The sequence below is a fragment of the Hemicordylus capensis genome, chromosome 4 (genome assembly GCF_027244095.1).
Source record: "Hemicordylus capensis ecotype Gifberg chromosome 4, rHemCap1.1.pri, whole genome shotgun sequence".
Taxonomy (NCBI): Eukaryota; Metazoa; Chordata; class Lepidosauria; order Squamata; family Cordylidae; genus Hemicordylus; species Hemicordylus capensis.
In genome coordinates this window covers 122,449,236-122,469,678 of record NC_069660.1, presented here as the reverse complement: position 1 = coordinate 122,469,678, position 20,443 = coordinate 122,449,236, and the positions used below count along the sequence as shown (strand labels likewise).

Genomic DNA, 20,443 nt, shown 5'->3' with positions numbered 1-20,443 from the left:
AAATTAGAAAAAAAAAAGACTGGCATTTGTAAATAAGAAATGTGACAGAAGATGTGTCTGAACCTGAATGCTGCAGGGAGCAGAACTTTCTCTGTGCTGATGCTGTGGAACTCCCCTGGAGGCTTTACACACATGGCTTTTAGTTCGAATCTCCTCCGGAATGGAATGTGCCAGTCCACATATTAGCTGCATTTACCCCAAAGTTGCTGTGGGCTATCAGGCACCAGTATAGAGATGACTGTTTTCCCCCAAAGCATGGCTGCACATTCTGGCTTAGCCCAAATTATGTCCAACTTTAAAAAACCCCTCTATTTTCAGCGGCTCTAAAAATCCCAAAAAACCTGAGGCTTCTGTTATGCCCCCAAGTTTCTCTGTGGAGTGGCCATTGCCGGTAGTTTGGTGTTCTTCAAAACTCAATGAAGGTGAGTTTGACAGCTGTGTTGGGTATGATCTGCTCTGAGTGATTTGCAATTGCAAGTGCTGGGGGAGCAGGGGTTGTGGCAGGTTGGTGAAATTCTGTGAAGGGAGTCCAGAAGGGGAGGGGGAGGAAGAAATTCCTGAGTTAAACTAAAGCACAAACTGCAAAATATGGGTCTTCCTATGCTTTGTCTTATTGAAGCCTGGTCACCATAGGAACATAGCTTTACATATGCAGAATGGGGACTACAGCTCTGATGTAACCTGAGCCCTTTTTGTCTGAGCTGATTTCACAAGCCTGCATTTTTCTGCACGAAAGAGAGAAACCAATGATTTCTACTTTAAACCTCCATGACCTCTTAAATCAGGCATCCCCAAACTGCGGCCCTCCAGATGTTGCTGAACTACAACTCCCAGCATCCCTAGACACAATTTTTTGTGGCTGGGTATGCTGGAAGTTGTAGTTCAGCAACATCTGGAGGGCCGCAGTTTGGGGATGCCTGTCTTAAATGGTCTGGGGTGTGTATGTGGGGCAAACATGAGGTGATGAAGGCAGTCACTCACAAAGGCAAGTTCATTATAAAAATCAGCAAAGATTTGGGTCAGATTTGGCAGGTGCGGGTTAAATGTTCTGTTGTTTGATCTGGCTGCTTGGCAACTTGTCATGCCACTCTTCCGTAACCAGCTGTCAAACTAACAAGAACAAGAAGGCTCTCTTGCCTCCTCCTCTGTGATGTGATTAGTTGAAGAAAAAACCCGGAGCAAGCTGTGGATTTGATCAAGGATCTGCCACATCATTGAATATGTTGTGGTTTTTATGCCAAGTCAAGATACAATCTATTGGATGTGTTTCTTGGCTGGATCTTTCCTCTTTTTAAAAGAGTCACAACCAAACATTTTTTTCTTGATTTTAGTGTGAGAATTTTGGATGAACAGTCTTTGAGAATCAAGGACAAGATTTAGACTTAAATTTGGCTGGATTGTACCCAAGATTAATCAGGGAATATGTGAGTGCGCTAAATGTTTAGATTATTGAGGGTGCAACATTGTTTATTTGGTTAACTAGAAAAACGTGGTAATACTAGGAAAACAAATTCTTCCAATGATGCCATCTAGCTTCTGTTTCACACATATGATATGCTTCAGGGGCGTAACTAGGGGAGGGGGGCCTGTGTTCACCCCTCTCTCCGGTGGCTCCTCGGAATGAAGGAGATAATGAAGAAGATAGAGAGGAGTGGAGCTGGGGGCCCCTCAAGAGCTTGGGGGCCTGGGTTCTTTGAACCCATCCACTCAATTTTAGCTAAATCCCTGATATGCTGGCATTCTAACCAACTTCTACAAAACCAAACTTGCTGTGCTTATAGCACAAATAATGCAGTACTCCCCACCCCCACTCAACTCTGGAAACATTGTTCTTTAAAAAGATATCCATAAATGAACATGGGAGGTTTTCAGTATTGAACATGAATCTGCAAGAGCTGCAGTTTTCTCTAGTCTTCAGAAAAACTTCTTAATGAAATGCTGCCTTCTGCTGGTCATTGTGATAGGTGACATGAAGGCAAAAATCTTCTCCAAGAGTACAAGAAACTGCTAGATCAGCATATGAAGTTATGGTGAGCCACTGGTTTATCTAGTCCAGTGACAGAGGATTTGTTTATCTACTCTGACAGAGGTCTCTAGCAGCAGCCTTTTTCAGTAATGCTGTCAGAGATCCATTTTTTACTGAAGATACAAGGGACTGAACCTGGAATCTTGTATACAAACCATGTGCTTTACTGCTAAGCTACACTATAATCTCTCCCCAAGTGAACCAGTAATATTGAAATTAAATAGTATTTTGTGCGATTAAAAAAATAGAAAAGTGTAGCATTTTGCTTATGCAGGGCTGTTTCATTTTAATCTTGAAATTAGTTGGTTAAATGGGGTTCCTCAGGTTGACTAGCATAGCACATTTCCATTGGTTATTCCACTTGGCAGAATTAAAAAGCTGTGCATATGTGCAAGAGAAAGTCCATGCTAACTGAGCAAAGAGGCACCTTTTAAAGTGGTGATAATTTTATATTTATCAGGGGAAGACCAACTGTCCCTACCCAACCCCAGCACAGCATCCCTCCAGTAGTGGTTGCTGTTCTCTACCTTATATTTCCTTTTAGATTGTGAGCCCTTTTGGGACAGGGAACCATCATATTTATTTATTCTTTTATGTAAACCACATGGAGCACTTTTGTTTTTTGAAAAGCAGTATATACATACTCATAATAGTAGTAAAATCAGACCATTACCAACAGCCCTGCTGGATCAGGCCCAAGGAGGCCCATCTAGTCCAGCATCCTGTTTCACACAGTGGCCCACCAGATGCCACTGGAAGCTACAGGCAGGAGTTGAGGGCATGCCCTCTCTCCTGCTGTTACTCCCCTGCCACTGTTACTCAGCGGCACGCTGCCTTTGAGGCTGGAGGTGGCCTATAGCCCTCCGACTAGTAGCCGATGATAGATCAGGGTCAAGCTTAGCATGAAGCAAGATAAAGCTGTTGCTTTAAGAAAGCAGATTCCTGAAGAGAATCTCTTAATGATTTACATCTTTGTGTACCACTAGCAATTTGGGGATTTTTTTTTTAAGGGTAACTCATTATTTTGGCATTATTTTGATTTGTTACTTTGTGTGTGAACTGGATGATACGGGGGGGGGGGAACCATAACATTCACTGTGCAATAAATAATGCATTTTTCTTTTGTCATTCAGTGACAAAAATTAAGTGTTCTCGATGTGCCCCAACCAAGTCCAGTTTCTAGTAAAAAAATTTCCAAAGGCTTACATTTTCCCTGTCTAGGGTTGTATGTCCTGGAGAGAATCTATTTATGTGGCCACTAAGAGTAGACACTGACTTGATGGTACTTAATCAATCAATCAATCAGATTGTGCAATGTACAGCACCTTCCCCCTTTCCTTTGTTTTTAAAACAGCCAAGCAAGATTGTGCTTCAGTGGCTTTGCTGGGCAATCCTGCACATGTTTATTCAGATGTAAGACCCACTGAGTTTAATGTGACTTAAGCATACAATGCATAGAATTACAAGTTTGTTCAAATACACAAAATAGGTTTCCTCTTTTTGGGGGGGAGAGGTGGTGCCTCTTCATATTAGTGTGCAGGCGTTAAGGACCAAGGTATACTCTCATTACATTCAAGTGGTAAAACCTTGCCTGGACTGTACCACCCAGGTAGTATGTCTGGACACTTCCTCACAGATAAAACATCTTGCACTTAGAAATGTAGGCTGTCAGGGAAAAAGATTACACTTAACCCTTCTTCCAGACATGCTCGTTTTGTGCATAAAGGCTCTTTCTTTATGGAAGGAAGGAATATATGCAAACATACAATTTCCACAAAAATACCTGGTGATACAGCCCAGGAAAAACATTTCCACTTCATTGTCCTGATCATACAAACTAGAACTTACAGTGCAATCCTTGGCATGGTCAGAAACAAGGACTATTGTGTTCAGCGGGGCTTACTTCTGAGTAAACAGACATAGACGCGCGGGGAGGAAGGAAGGAAGGAATGCGCGCGTTTAGCGCGCGGAAGAGCAGCTAACTAGCGCCCAACAAGGAGAGACAGACCGGCCAAACTGACCAGGTACAAACTCCCCCCACGGCCTTTTTAGCCCCACCCCTACTGCTTCGTCTTCTCCGCCTCTCGGTTGGAAAAGACACGCAACATCCGGGAGAAAACCAGCCAGGCCAAGTCGGTGAGTTGCTGTTTTTGTGGGTGCACAAGTGAGAGGGAGAGTCGCTACGCGGCGATAGCGCAGGCGGTTATCCTTTCGAGTTTAGAAACGGGGTGTTCTTCGCCTGCCCTGGCCTTCAGCTCGCTCCAAGGGACAGAGAAGGGGAAGCCCCATTGCTCTCCCACAACCCTACGCCGGAGAGACGAGGCGAGAGAAGTGGTGGGTGAGAAACCCCACAGCGTTGGCGGAGGAGTGAGAATTCCCCCCCCACACACACACACTATATGGAATTCTCTATATTACCCAAACTGGGGAGGGCTGGACTTTGCCTTTCTCAGAGGAGTTAAGCTCAGTTCTCCCAATTTGGGGGAATATAGAGAATTGCATAAAAGGGGGTGGGGATATTCTTCCGGGGGCGGAAAGTAGCTAGTAAGGGGATGGACAAAGCTGCCTTTTAGTCAGTTGGTTCGCTTCGCCGTCAAGTCTTGGGGAGAAATAGGGGCCTGAATCCCAGTCTTGCTAACGTGTGAGATTTTTAATATGTACGAGATTAAATCTGGGACCCTCCCATTTGGCCGGAAAGTGGGCTTGAATGCTAGGGTACCTCTTCAGGAATCTTCTTTCTTAAAGCAACAGCTTCACCTTGCTTCGTGCTGAGCTTGATCCTGATTCTACTACTATTATGAATATGTATATACTGCTTTTCAAAAACACAAGTGCTCCATGTGGTTCTTCAAGATTGGCTTGAATGCTAGGGCTCCTCCTTGAAGCATAAACGCCGTGCCGTGTGTGGAGTGCATTCTGCTGAGTGCTGAATAATTCCATCCACACAGGGTTGTTCTGTACTGGAAGCCGAAATTTCTTACCAGAACACCAGAAATTCTCTATTTGCCTTTGAAAGTCCCTGCAGGAATTCCTTTGTTGCCCTTGAAATTCCCTGCAGGAATTAAAAATTATATATGCAATAGACAGGAAATTGATCTGTTATTTGTGAGTATGTGTATTATATGTATACTGTTTGTTTGTTTGATATATTGCCCCTCCAAAATGGCTCAGGGCAGTTTACAACAAATAAAAACAAGTAAATCAATTTAACAGTTAAAATCAAAACTAAATCAATTAAACAATTAAAATCATTTAAACATTAAAAACATTAACATTAAAATAATTTAAAACACACACACACACACACACACACACACACACACACACATATATATATATGATTTTTACTCAGCAAAAGCCTGAAAAATGAAGCTGCACTCTTATGCTTTGCAGTTTTAGCATGTTTTCGATACCACTTCTCTACAGCTTATTAGTTCTTCTGCACAGTGTTGTATTACTTTCCCCACCTAACCACCCTTTAAACTGAGGCAGTTCCAACCACTCCTTTCTAAACAAATGGCTTTTTTCTTTCCCCATCAGTTCACCTCAAATTAGTCTTGCTTTTGGGGCGGGGGGGGGGGAGGTAGAAGGACCTTTTATTTCCAGAATTTTTATCCTCCATTCTTTGCACTACAAAGTGCAATCTCTTCACCAGAGATTAAAGAAAAAAAAAATGTTATGCTGATAAATGTGTCATACGGAGTGAGGTAGTTGCTTATTATGTGCACTTGTTCCAGTACAACTCCTTCTGGTTATTCCCTTTGTAAAGAAGCTATTTATTCCCTTCGTTATATGTACTATGTAGCCTACTCTCCCAAATGCTACACAAACCAGATACATACTTGGAACTGCAAGTGAAAGTAGTGAAACTGCAACAGGAAAAGAAACTTTATCTACAATTCCCTGCATCACTTGAATTTTTCCCTGCATTTCACCACTTTGTAGGTAGGATTCCCTTTTCCTTGATTTTTAAAGCTAGAATTCCCTGCATTTGGGGAAAATCCCTGCAGGGAAGGAACATCAGTGCATCCACATTCTGGCTAGCTTGCGACAGTTTAGAGAGGGCAACTTCCAGGCAGTTTTAGTCTCCAACACATCTCCCGTCTACTAATTTACCTGTTGCTTGTCCCCATTATTTCTTAAAAAATACCTGCTGTTTACCACAACTCATGCTAATTTTTAGAAGCTATATTCACAAGCACAACAAACCCACACTGTGATTTTGAGTGTGCAAAGTGCTCTGAATGTGAAGAAATGAACTTTGAAGGGAAAGCCTGAAGAGCCTAAATGTGCCTATACTCTTTTATTTTGAAATTGGCTTGTTGCACACATCTCATTTCCTAAGAATTGGGGTTAAACAAGGCCTTAGGGATTTTAGCATCATTGCCAAATTTATATATTTCTCAGGGTAAAGTAGTTTAGAATATGCCTTCAGATTCTCACATAAAACAGATTGGAGACAACTTAAATTTGTTAGTGGCACCACCTGGAGGCCACTGAAAAGCACTTTGTAGAGGAGAGTTGGTCTTGTGGTAGCAAGCATGACTTGTCCCCTTAGCTATGCAGGGTCCATATGAATGGGAGACTTGATGTGTGAGCACTGTAAGATATTCCCCTCAGGGGATGGAGCTGCTTTGGGAAGAGTAGAAGGTTCCAAGTTCCCTCCCTGGCACCTCCAAGATAGGGCTGAGAGATTCCTTCCTGCATCCTTGGAGGAGCTGCTGCCAGTCTGTGTAGACAATACTGAACTAGATGGAGCTATGGTCTGACTCAGTATATGGCAGCTTCCTGTGTGTGACACAATATTTAAGCATCTGTTATTTATACATTTTTATCTCACGCTTCCTCTAAGCAGCTTGGGGTGGCATATATATTTCTTTCTGCCTAACCTTAACGATTTTGTAAGGTAGATTAGGTTGGTACATTTGACCAAATGCATTTGGGTCAGTGTATAAACTAAACAATGCATGGGGCACTTAGCATGGAGGCTGTAATGTTTAAATCATTCCTTAAGTTATTTTATGTATTTATTTAATATACCGCCTGACTCCAAAGGCTCTAGGCGATTTATAAAAATAAACACAGTAAAAACAGAATGAAACCAACTTATTAAACAAAGATTACCACAATTTAAAAAAATTAAACAGCAATTAAAAATGCAAAACATTCAGAGATTATTAAAAGCCTGGCTAAAAAAGTGTCTTAAGGGCTCTTTTAAAGGCGGGTAAAGATGTTAAGCCATGAATGTCTATAGGGAGCACATTCCACAGCCCAGGAGCGACTACAGAGCAGACCCGCTCCCAAGTCATCGCCAGACGAGCTGGTGGTATATGGAGACGGACCTCTCTTGATGATCTTAATGTGCAGTGGGGATTATGCAGAAGGAGGCGCTCTCTGAGGTAACCCAGTCCTAAGCCTTTTAGGGCTTTAAAGGTAATTAACAGCACTTTGTACTTTGCCCGGAAACCTACTGGTAGCCAATGCACTTGCTTTAAAACAGGCATAATATGGTCTCTCTGAGAAATCCTGGAGACCAATCTAGCTGCTGCATTTTGAACCAACTGAAATTTCCGAACTATATACAAAGGCAGCTCCACGTATAGCACATTGCAGTAGTCAAACCTAGAGGTTACCAAAGAGTGCACCACAGTTCTGAGGTTATTATCGTCAAGGAACGGACATAACTGTCGTATCAACCAAAGTTGATAGAAAGCACTCCTGGCTATGGCCTCAACCTGAGAAACCAGAGTGAGGCCTGGGTCCAGAAACACTCCCAAGCGACATACCTGTTCCTTAGGGTGGTGTGCAACCCCATCCAGAACAGGAAGATCTATCATGTCCCTCGAGGTATGATCCCTTACTAAGAGTACCTCTGTCTTGCTTGGAATCAGCTTCAGTTTATTATCCCTCATCCAATCCATTTCTGCCTGTAGGCAGGCATTTAGGGAGGCAGGGCTAAACCATTTCCTGATGATGATGTCATGGAGAAATAGATTTAGGTGTCGTCGTCATATTGATAACACCCTGCTCCAAATCTCCTGATGATCTCACCCAGCGGTTTCATGTAGATGTTAAAAAGGTATCAGAGATAGGATGGAGCCCTGAGGGATACCATACAATAGTCCTTGTTTCAGAGAGCAACTATCTCTAAGTGTCACCATCTGGAATCTACCAGAGAGATAGGAACGGAACTACTGCAAAGCAATCCAGAAGGATACCATAGTCGATAGTATCGAAAGCCACAGAAAGTCCAAAAGAACCAACAGAGTTGCATTCCCTCAGTCCATTCCCTGGTAGAGATCATCCATCAAGCCAAACAAGGGTATATCCACCCCATAGCCTGCTCTAAAGCCAGTTTGAAATAGATCTAGATAATCATTATCTTCCAAAACTGCTTGGAGTTGATCAGGCACCACCCTCTCAATTACCTTGCCCACCCAAGGGAGGTTGGAGACTGGTCTATAGTTGTTCATCACGAAGGCTCTAGGGCAGGCTTCTTAAGGCAAAGGTCTCACAGTTGCCTCCAAACATGGAGGCATCCTGCCCTTCCTCAGTGAGGCATTTATGATGTCAGCTAGGCCATCTCTAACCTCCCTGCTAGATGTCATATAAGCCACGTTGGGCAAGGATCCAGAGGACAAGTGGTAGGCCAAACACCTCCAAGGAGTTTGTCCATATCATCAGGAGTTACAAATTGAAACTGATCCATTCTGATGGAACCAGAGGAGATACTGGACACCTCTACATTTGACTCTGCCATAACTGTGGAGTCCAAGTCGGCTCAAATGCAAGAGATATAGTCTGCAAAAAAGTTGTTGAAAGCATCACAGCAGGATAAAGGAAAATCCAGATCTATGTTGTTCTATAACATTCAAATCTTTGACTGTCATATGCACAGGGGAAAGGAAATAAGGATCTCCCATATAAATCATTCACTGATTAATGAAGCATAGATTCTATTCTGTTAGTGATTAAAAACACACACACATTTATATCCCGTTCTTCTTTGAAGGAGCTCAGAATGGCGTACATGATTATTTTTATCCTCACAACAACCCTGTGAGGTAGGTTAGGCTGAGAGATAAGTGATTGGCCCAGAAACACCCAGTGAGGTTCATAGCTGAATCGGAATTTGAACTCAGATCTCCCTGGTCCTAATCCAGCACTCTTAACCATTTCATTTTAGTTCAAGTCTTGAAATGTACTTTTATATAAACATTAATATGCCAAAGGAAAAAGTTAAATTTTAAAACTACAGGAGTGGAAGAATAAAAATATTCGACAACCTGAATATACCATAAACAAAAGCAAGTGTCTTATTCAAAATAAATATTATAAAGCAAATTATTTGAAAAACACAAAATATAATAAAATTGTGTTTTCTGTTATGCCTTGTGCTTGACAGACAATATTATTTGTGCTTCTAGGTTACATGGATTTTATAATTCCCATCCCTATCAATATTTCTGTTTATCTTGCAGTAAAGGTTTAAGCAGAGTAGTCTATATTCTGCAGTTAAATGTTGTGATCATTCTTGCAAGCACAGAAATTCAGCATCCTGAAAATATCAGTATTAATTTCTCCCTCCCCTGCTTAAAAGCAAGTTTGTAACCATTAAGGCTTTGCAAATAGGTTTGAAAGTGTGAGTAGTACATGGTGGAATCTCAGAATCTGGGGACGGAGGAATGAGGAGAGAGGATAAATATTTCCCATGGAGAGGAGTAATGAACTAAAGATTAATGCATAAATACCAGAGAGAGATTGAATCTGATGACGTGGGCTTTAGTCCATGAAAACGTATACTGTATCACAATACACCTATTTTTAAGGGGCCACAAAGACTCTGGCCCTGTTCATGTTATGTTATGTCCACTGCGCTCATGCTTACAACAGCAAAAGTGGGGAAGAAGTCTTGTCCCATGCCATCACTCACCCCCTCCAGTTGGCCCAAACAAGCAAATATATTCATATTATGTAAAATATGAATCTCACTTGCATATCTAAATCAAGTTCTTGGCGTCTTGAATAATTGGATGATACTTACAGCCCCATTTGAAAGCAGACACACATTGTGATGGCCAACACCACGCTTACAGCACATCCCTCTTCAGACAAGGGCTGTAAGCGTGAATGGGCTGGCTGGCTGGAGGGGGTGAATGGCAGCTGGAGGCAGGACTTTGTCCCCGCTTTTGCAGTTGTAAGCATGAGCAGCTGGTGTTCATAATGTGTGAATAGGGCATCTGTTTCAGCAGAAATAAAGCAAGTCTTGTCCATGTCAGACCCTGAAAGCAGAATGTTTGAAAACCACTGGAGTAAATTATAAAAACAAGCAAATATGTTCATATTATGTAAAATATGATTCTCAGTTGCATATCTAAATCAAGTTCTTGCCGTCTTGAATAATTGGATGACACTGCAGATTGATACCTCATTGTCTACCCATAAGAGGAGGAGGAAGTGTTTTCGGAGCAGAACTAGCCTTCTATTTAGGTGCTTAAACACCCTGATGGAAATGTTGAGTCTTGACTCAGATTGTACAGTATTGCCCCCCTTTTTTTAAAAAAAAAGTTAAATAGCATCATTAGTGTTCTTGGTCCAGATTGTGTTGCATGAGCAGCTTACTTTTTTCTGACCTGCGTGTACTTAGTGCCTCTCCTGAAGTCTATTCCTCGGTTTCTTATCTTCATTTTAGTTTGAGCTGGCCCACTTATTTTCACTCTTTGTTAACTAAGCACTGAGATATAATCCAGAACTAATTATGTTTATATAATAGTCATTCTGAATATAGGTAATGGTTATACAAATGTTTACTGATAGCATTGCTTAGAAAAGCATTTATATTGTTATGGTCTGGTATTTGACACTATTGGAGAAAGTTTATGTGTAATTCTTTTACATCCTTAAAACTTACTGTTATGCAGGCATGTTCTTTGCTCAGCAATGCTTCTTCTGCCTTGGCATTAGAACATCAATACTGAAGATTATTTATCCTTTGAGATGCTTCAGGTTTTCAGCCTCTTCAGTATGTATTCCATCTCTTCATAGATTATGTGATTATACATTTTTATTGTTAATAATATTTCTAAACTTCTTTTCAACAAAACGTGTTCTCAAAGTGGCTTACATATCAATAAGAATAAGAAAATGATTCCTTGTTCCAGAGCACTTCACAATCTAAAAAGACATTAGCAACAACCACTGGAGGGATACTGTGTTGGGGCTGAATAGGAACAGTTGCTCTCCCCATGCTAAATACAACAGAAACACACTTTAACCGGATAGCAGGGGTGCAGGTTGCTATATCTGTTTTGGAGGTATTCCACTGGCCATGATCCTAAATATGGATATTGGTTTTGTTCACGGTATTTGTTTTGCATAATAGCATTGGCAGATAGTACAAAATTAATTCACCTTCTCCACTGAGAGGCTCCATGCAATGCTGTGAAGCTATTCTCACTACTGCGCGAGTGGGCGGGGTGGAAGACAAGGCAGGGTGGAACCTACCTTCCTCCCCAGATGGTCCCTGAAGGTCCTCTTTGGTGCACCACCACGTGCCCACACAATCTGGGCTGCATGGATTTCTGGATTGTGGGACTCGTCCTGGCCTCCAGAAATCCCACAGTGCACTGTGCAGTGAGCATGGTGCATTGGGGGATTCCCCCAGGAGTTGGGTGCTCTAGGTGCCCGAATCTGTGTATGCTCGGGCTGTGTGCAGCCCAAGCATACACACAACCCCGTACCTGGGGTAAAGGATGCGCTTGCACCTTTTAACCCAGGTAAAAGCCCAAGCACAAAACCTGGGCTTGCAGGGAAGGCAGTACCAGGATCGGGCTCGATCCCAGCACTGTACGTTTATTTCTATGCCACCTGATATAGAAATCTCCAAGCGGTGTACAAGTTAAAACATAATATAAAAACTATATAAAACAGTAAAAAAATTCATAAAACAGTCACAGTAAGTAAAAAAATTAAAATTTCAGTTAAAAGCCTGGGAAAACCGGTACGTCTTGAGGTTCTTCCTAAAAGCAAACAGAGAAGGAGATGCTCTTATTTCAGCTGAAAGCATATTCCAGAGCCCCGGGGCAGCCACAGAAAAGGCATGGTCCTGAGTCGCCAAACAAGCTGGCAGCAAGTGTTACTGTATCTCTCCAGATTATCTTAATAGGTGACAGGGTTCATGACACAGAAGGCTCTCTCTTAACTACCCTGGACCCAAGCCATTAAAGGCTTTATAGGTAATAACCAGCACTTTGTATTTTGTTTGGAAACATATTGGCAGCCAGTGCAATTCTTTCAAAATTGGTGTTATATGGTCCCTTCAGGTAGACCCAGAGACCAATCGGCTGCTGCATTCTGTACCAGTTGTAGATTCCAAACTAAGTACAAGGCAGCCCCACTGTAGAGTGCATTACAGTAGTCAAGCCTAGAGGTTACCAGCATATGTACCATTGTTTTAAGGTCATTTACTTCCAGAAATGGACCTATCTGGCATATCAGCTGAACCTGATAAAAAGCACTCCTGGCCACTGCCTCAACCTGAGAGATCAGGGAGAGCTTTGGGTCCAGGAGCACTCCCAAGCTCTGTACCTGATCTTTCAGGGTGAGTGTAACCCCTTCCAGAACACATGAACTGTTCTCATGAGCAGCATAACCCAGGCTAGGGCAGCCCAGCCTGGGTTGGGCTGCTTGTATGGAACACTGGGATTGCTCTGATCCTGGTGCTCCCACCCAGCCTAACCCTGCTTTTTGTCCCGGCTCTTAGCTGAGGTTAAGGGTCCAAGTGTGCCCTTGGTGCTGGGATTGTTTGTTTGCTGGGGCTTTGTAGCCCAAACAGACACAGAGGTGCCCCTCTAATGGGGGAATACCCCAGTGCACCACGCCCAGTGCACCACGCTCAGTGCATTGTGGGATTCCCGGAGGCCAGGACACATTGCCCCAGCCTCCGGCATGCTGCACAGCTCCCATGAGCGCTGCTTGTGCACATGGCTGAGCCACATGGCCAGGCAGGCAAAGAGATTGTCTGGGGGGAAGGTAAGTACAGTGCAGCCCCCTCCCACCCGCCTGCCCATATAATAGCATCACTAGAACATTGTTGACTATGTGGGGCTGCCTTTGTACATAGTTCAGAAACTTCAGTTAGTTCAGAATGCGGCAGCCAGGTTGGTCTCTGGGGCAACCCAGAGAGACCATATGATGCCTGTTTTGAAACAGTTACATTGGCTGCCGATATGTTTCCGAGCAAAATACAAAGTGCTGGTTATTGCCTTTAAAGCCCTGAGTGGCTTAGGACTGGATTACCTCAGAGAGCGCCTCCTTCTGCATAATCCCCACCACACATTAAAGATCATCTGAGGAGGTCCGTCTCCAGTTACCACCAGTTCGTCTGGTGGCGACTCGGAGGCGGGCCTTCTCTGTAGCTGCTCCTGGGCTGTGGAATGCACTCCCGGCAGAAATACACAATTTGAATTCTTTACTGGCCTTCAGGAGAGTCCTTAAAACCTACCTGTTTGGCCTGGCCTTCCAGGGTTTTTAAATAGTTGCAATTAGTTTTAATGTTGTAACCTAGTTTTCAGGGTTTGTTAATTGTTGTGATTGTTTAATTGCTGTTTTATGATGTTTTAATTGTTAATTGTTTTATACTGTTTTATAATTTGTTTTAATTGTTAACTGATTTTAATGGTTTTGTTTTAATTGTAAACCGCCCTGAGCCATTTTGGAAGGGCGATATAAAAACTGAATAAAATAAATAAATAAATAGATAAATGGGCCAAAAGTTTAAAATAATTAGCCTATTAGTAGTAGACCAGTATGGTCCCAAATTGCTTTACAGCAAAATTCTGTGTTGTTCTCCTTACTTGAAGCCAATTTGGAGGCCGAGGATTGGATGCCTACTGAGATAGTATTCCAAAGCCTGGGGACAGTGACTGAGAAGGCCCTGTCCTGTGTGCATGAAAACTGAGCCTCCCTCATCATCAACACACAGCCTCCTCTGATAATCTTGTCAGGCGGGCAGAAATCTTTGTGAGCAGGTAGTTCTTCAGATAACCAGGGCCCAAACTGTTAAGGGCTTTAAAGGTCAAAACCAGTATCTTGAATTGGACATGGAAACAAATTAGCAACCAGTGTAGCTTTTTCAGAATGCATGGATAAAATCCTACCTGCCGTATTTTGCACAGCTGCAGTCTCCAAATATTCAGGAGCAGCCCCACATAGAGTGCATTACAGTAGTCCAAACATGATGTGATTGCAGCATGGGTAACTGTGGCCAGATCGGCTTTCTCAAAAAAGGGATGCAGCTGGCACACAAGCTGAAACTGTGCAAAGGCCTCCCTATGGCTATCCAAAAGCAGAGCCAGGTCCAGCAATACCCCCAAGCTGGACACTTGTTCTTTCAAGGGGAGTGCAGCCCCATCCAGAACCGGTTAAATCCCCTCATCCTGATTGGTTCTTCTACTGACCAACAGCACCTCCGTCTTGTCTAGATTCAGTGTCATCTTACTAGCCCATCACTGCCTCCATTCCCCAACTCAGGATATCCACCACCTCCCCTAAGATCAGGCGATAAGGAGAGATACAGCTGAGTGTGGGGATGTGCATGAAGCAAGGTTATGATAGATAGATAAATAAATAAATAAAATAAAGTTAATGGGAGTACAGCAGGTCCCTAACTGCTTTCCACCACTCCATGCAGCTTCCTGCTGTGCTGGTGCTCTCCCAACAGCCCCTGAATGTTGGCAGTGTGACACCGGCACGCACATGGCCCCCGTACATGTACGGGTGCCATTTGTGTGGTTAGCAGTACCATGCTGACCACACAAATGGCATCCATGCATGTGTGGAGGCTATGCTATGTTCCCAATGCTGCACATGGGCTGTTGTGGGGAGTGCCACCACAACAGGAAGCTGCATGGAGTGGCAGAGAGCAAGGAAGGAACTTTTGTACTCCCTTTTTAAAAGTGCTGCCCCACTGCCTGGCAGTGCCTCGGTGCACTGAACCTGTGTATGAACTTCACTTGGTGCACATCCCTAACTGAGTGTCATTATGGCATAAGTCATCCACCAGAGTGACAAAGGCAGTTTCAATCCTGTATGTAGGACAGAAGCCAGATTGAAAGAGAACTAGATAATCAGTATCATCCAAGCCCCTCTGCAGCTGAGCTGCTGTCACATGCTCTATCACTTTGCCCAAAAAGGAAAGGTTTGAAACAGGTCTATAGTTGTCCAGGTTGGAGGAATCGAGTGGTGGCTTTTTAAAATGGCGGTCTTACTGCTGCCTCCTTGAGGCATGAGGCTTCAGAGAAGCCTGAGTGAGCATGCTTTATTTTCAACTGCATATATGTAGTTCATCAAGAAACACTTCTATTTAAGTACTCTTCTGGAAGCAGCTAGACACTCAATTCTGTGCTTCACATTTTTGTAGTTAATCAGTTTTCTGCAAATTGAACTGACTATGAGAACAGAACAGAATAGAATGTTTAACTAAACAGAGTGAAGCATAAAACTACTGCTAAGAAGTGTGTTTATTAGATTTTGCATATTTTTTAATAGTCAAAAGAAAAAGTTTCTAGAGTGATGAACAGTGGTGGTTGGTGGTTCCTGGGACTGGCAGGTGGGATGGGTCAGGGCAGGTGATGGTTGGAGCCACAGTTAGTGAGAGGTGGAGCCAATTGTGGGCAGCTGTGGAGGTGCAGTCAGGATTAGGCGGGTACCTTTGCAATAACTGGCAAAGTGCAGATTTGTAGCTAATAAGTAGGGTCAAAATACACACACACACAACCTCAGTTGCTCATCAGCAGAGATGCAGAGAAATATGGAAAACAGTTGCTTTATAGTGTTTTACGGGACTATGGTGGTGTGTAGATTTGTATTAACACATCAGGATCAAAACATAAGCCTGCATGCACACACACACAGCAGAGGAACTTTATAAGCCACACAGAGGCGTATCTAGGGAAAATAGCACCTAGGACAAGCACTGAAATTGCGCCCCTATCCAAACAGGAATGATGGGACTTGTAGTCAACATCTGGAAATCCCTGTTAAAAGGAACACTGTACCATCTAGACATGGTTGTTGATCAAAACCTGAAAACATGAGTCATCTTTGTAAATGACTTAGAACAACAGTCAGGAGTTATGTGAGGATTCCAAGTGTCATTTTCTCTGTCTCTTCTCATGGTTTTTAAAAAACATGACTTTGTCCTAGAAGATCACCTGCCCAAATAGCCAATAGCAAAATAGGGGAAGAAGAAGATGGCGGAGGGAGTCTATAAACCAGTGAATGATTCCTGCCAGCCTTTGTCTTGTAATGACTGTTGGCTCATGATGGAGTATATGTGCATTCACCACACTAGTGCTTACTTTGACACCAGGAGGGAGGAGGATACATTAGTTTGCCACACTAGACAAAGGAATTTGCAACAGGAGCAGACAGCCAAGTTCTGCCAGGGCCAAAACCAGCCCCTGCCAGACTAAGAAATCATTGTAATTTGCCCCTTCCTGTCACAAGCAGTGTGCTGTTCTCTTATTATTGACTCTAACTCTCAGATATCCCAGTCATGGATGGAAAATTCAGGGTCAATTTACAAGAGACACATTTTCTACATGGAAGTTTCTTCCGTGCAGGTGTTGTGCAGAAACCCATGTGTAGTGACTGCCAGGAGCATAGCAAGGTTGGATTGGGCCCAGAGACAAGATTTTAAAATGGGCCCCCAGCCCCTCAAAGTCCAGGGCCTCCACACACCCCAGGCCCCCAAGGATTTAAGTCTGATATTTCAAAATAAGTATGCTGCCTGCAAATACATTTCACTGAATACACACACGCACACTTCACAATATATAGTGATATACTGAGTACTATATATTTGTGCTTCTTAATGCCTAGAACACACTAGCAATGCTAATTATTAAAATGGCCCCCTTGCTGCAGATTAGCAAATGATACTTTCAACCATGCAGTGTGAGCCTATGTATGTTTTCTCAGAATCCTGAACAAATTCAGTAAAGTTTGATTCCAGGAGGTTTTTCACAGGAGGCTTTTAAAGCCCTTTAACACACATCTCCTCTGGAATGGAGGTGCTGCATTCACATGTTGGCCAGATTTACCCTGACGTCCCTGCGAGTTATTGGGGAGCAGTTCACACACAAGAAAAATAAAAAGAAGTAAAATAAAAGCATAACACATGCTTCACAGTTCTCACTCAGACCTTCTGGTTTGCAAAACAACTTGAACATAAGTGTATGTACAAATGAATGGATGAATAAATAAATATAATATTTTTCCAGAAGTTTTTGTAATTTTCTGCCATGAAACAAGCCACTTATAGGCCTTTTTAGACAGTTTTTGTGTTTAAAGCCAGCAAATTTCCCAATCTGTTTTAAATTAAATATTCAGAGGCTTCTCAGTCTCCCCTCCACACCCCATATTAAAGCCCTATGGCAAGCAGATCCCTATATATGCGGGGGGGGGGGGAGAACCACAAAAAAAAATCCCATTTTACCTGACAAAAGCTGTGCTGGATGGTCTGAGCAGAGGGTCTTCTACTGCAGAGAACTCTGCCTGCCTGCCTCCTTGCTTGCTTGGGGCCTGCCGAGTTCAGGCTTCAGGGAGGCCCACACGGAGGCCTCTCTGTAAGCCCTGCCTGCCCACTGATCAGCTGAGAGGCGGGGAGAGAAGCGCTCTGCAGTTTGCAGGCCGATCCTAGGCCAGAGGGCAAGGCAAGCAGGACGGCAAGTGGCTGAGGGACTCTGGGCAGGTGGGCAGTGGGGTGGGGGCTGGCACTGGCATGGTGCCCCCCCTCAGTGGCACCTAGGGCACGTACCCTGGCTGCCCCTCCAATTACGCCCATGAAGCCACAAGCATGTACCAGCGATAAAAGGCTGTTTCTGAGGAGAGTAAATGCATTTTGAAGTCACCAGGGCAGCTCTGTCAGCCTAATTATCAGAAAGAACTCTGTGCCAGAGTGGTACAGTGGGTAGTGTGCAGGACCAGACTGGGGATATCCATGTTCAAATCCCCTTTCAGTCATGAAACTCACTGGGTCACTCTGGGCAGTCACTTCTCTCTTGGCATAACCTTCCTCATAGGGTTGTTGGGAGGATAAATGTAACCACGAGCACCACTTTGGGCTTCTTTGAGAAAGCACAGGCTATATATGTAAAAGCATATAAATCTATACTAGTTTAACCCACACAGAGTATCTGCGCTCTAGTACTTGATTGCTCCCCCCACCCCCCACCACCACAGCACACTCATCTCAGAGATCTCTCCACCTTCACCTGTCCTGGGCTCCTGCTCCTTCTCCATCCTGTTGCTCCTTGTTCTGGTCATTGATCGAAATAAAGCTTCTGATTCTAATTCTGATTCTGATTCCTGTTGCTCCATCCCCCTCACCCTCTTGGTCGCAGCTGCGGCATTGCTGGCCCCAATTGGCCAAGATGCATCTCCCGAACCCCAGAGACCTCCCCATCCTCACCAGAGCCCTGCTCCTGCTTCCCCCACTGCAGGAGCAGCAGCAGTTGACCGGGCCCTTCCTCGCTGCCACTGCCACCAGGGCCTTTTGTTCCCCTCAGGCTGCTGCAGGTCCGGGCCCATCCCTTGCCCTTGCTTCTTTCTCTCTTCCTCTCCCTTCTTTTTCTCTCTTCCTCTCTCTTCTGCTTGTTCTTCCCCTCTGTCTTTCTTCCCCTCCCTTCTTTTCTCTCCCTCTCAGTGATGCATTCATTGCTGTCTTAATCAAGTCCATCCACCTTGCTGCTGGTCGTCCTCTTCTTCTCTTTCCTTCAGCTTTTCCCAGCATTATGGACTTCTCAAGGGAGCTGGATCTTCACATAATGTGTCCGAAGTATGATAGTTTGAGCCTGGTCATTTGTGCCTCGAGTGAAAATTCTGGAGTGATTTGTTCTATGATCCATTTGTTAGTTTTCCTGGCTGTCCATGGTATCCTCAAAAGTCTTCTCCAGCACCAAACTTCAAAAGCATCAATACTTTTTCTATCTTGCTTCTTCAAAGTCCAGCTTTCGCATCCATAGAATGTCATGGGTAAAGCCATTGTCTGAACCATTCTAATCTTTGTAGGTATAGACATGTCACAGTATCTAAATATCCTTTCCAAGGCCTTCATTGTAACACTGCTAAGTGCTAGTCTGTGGTGTATTTCTTGACTGCTGGATCCTTTACTTTTGATGATCGATCCTAAAAGGCGGAGACCTTTTTCTGCTCCCATTATTCATTTCAGGCAGCCCATTTGCCATTAGAGGCCTCTAGCTTTAAATTGAATGAACTACCTGTCTGGCCTTTGGTTACAATCTCAGAGGTGAAGGGACTGAAAGCCCAGTTGAAAAGTGGGAAAGTTCCTAGTTAAGACCATATCTCTGTGGAACTGATTAAAAAAATGCTGATTGGTGGGCTCCAGTTCTAGCGGCACTTTTTACAACTATTGACTATACTGGGAAAGCTCCAGAGGAATGGAACTTGGCACTTATTGTTGCTCTCTTTAAAAAAGGGGTGAAATCAAATCCTACAAATTACCATCCAATAAGTCTGCTAAGAGTGGTTGGAAAATTCTGTGCCAGACATTTATGTGGTAAGCTTAGAGAGTGGATGGACAATGAGGGGATAATTACTGAGAACAGGCAGGGTTCAGTGAAGGGTGCTCTACAGTAGATCAGTGCTTGATTCTGCAATACCTTTTTGACAAATACTGTGCCCAGCCAAAGGGTGCCCTGTTTGTAACATTTGTGGATTTTAAAGCAGCATTTGATTTGATAGCTAGGGACAGACTAAGGAAGAAATTAGAGGTCTCTTCCATAGACTGTCGCCTCTTGTTCTTTATATGTATGCTACATGATAACAACTGGCTTATGGTGAGATACAGTACCCAGGGCCATTTAATGCATAGGATACCCATTCAGCGGGGTGTGAGACAGGGTTGTATTTTGGCCCCTCTCCTCTTGAATTTTTATATAAACTCATTGACACACTCTCTATTGAGTCAGATATCCATCTTCCGAAATTAGGCCAGCAACCGGTTCCAGCGCTGCTGTATGCAGATTACACAGCAATGCTCTCCTTTACAGAGACAGGCTTGCTCAGAGCCCTTCAAAAATTTGCAACATATTGCCGAGATGAAGAACTTGAAATTAACTATCTGAAAACCAAAATTATAGTGTTTCAGAAGAAATTTGTGCAGCACAAGTGGCAAATTGATTGCCAAGATATAGAACAAGTCAAGCTCTATAAGTATTTAGGGGTGGTTTTCCAATTTAATAGTTATTGGAGAGTACATCTACTCCATGTTACACAAGAGGCACAAAAGAATCCAATGGTGCTCATTAGATTCTTTTTCAGGAAGGGAGGTAGTTACGTCCCCACTGCAATTCAAGTCTTCAATGGGAAATGTTTTAGCCCAACTACTATATG

General features: G+C 43.5%; 1 protein-coding gene across 5 annotated transcripts in view; it reads left to right on the top strand.

Annotated features, from left to right (window-relative positions):
- The first annotated feature begins 3,959 nt into the window (after positions 1–3,959).
- The window catches only part of KYAT3 (kynurenine aminotransferase 3), a 54,272-nt gene continuing 37,788 nt past the window's right edge, over positions 3,960–20,443 (top strand). Inside the window, exons 1-2 of one of the 5 annotated variants that reach the window (XM_053246621.1) lie at positions 4,038–4,162; positions 10,948–11,048. In XM_053246621.1, the coding sequence (XP_053102596.1) occupies positions 10,950–11,048 (99 nt within the window). In that variant the 5' untranslated portion in view covers positions 4,038–4,162; positions 10,948–10,949. The other 4 variants (XM_053246622.1, XM_053246625.1, XM_053246623.1 and 1 more) reach the window with 4 other exon arrangements.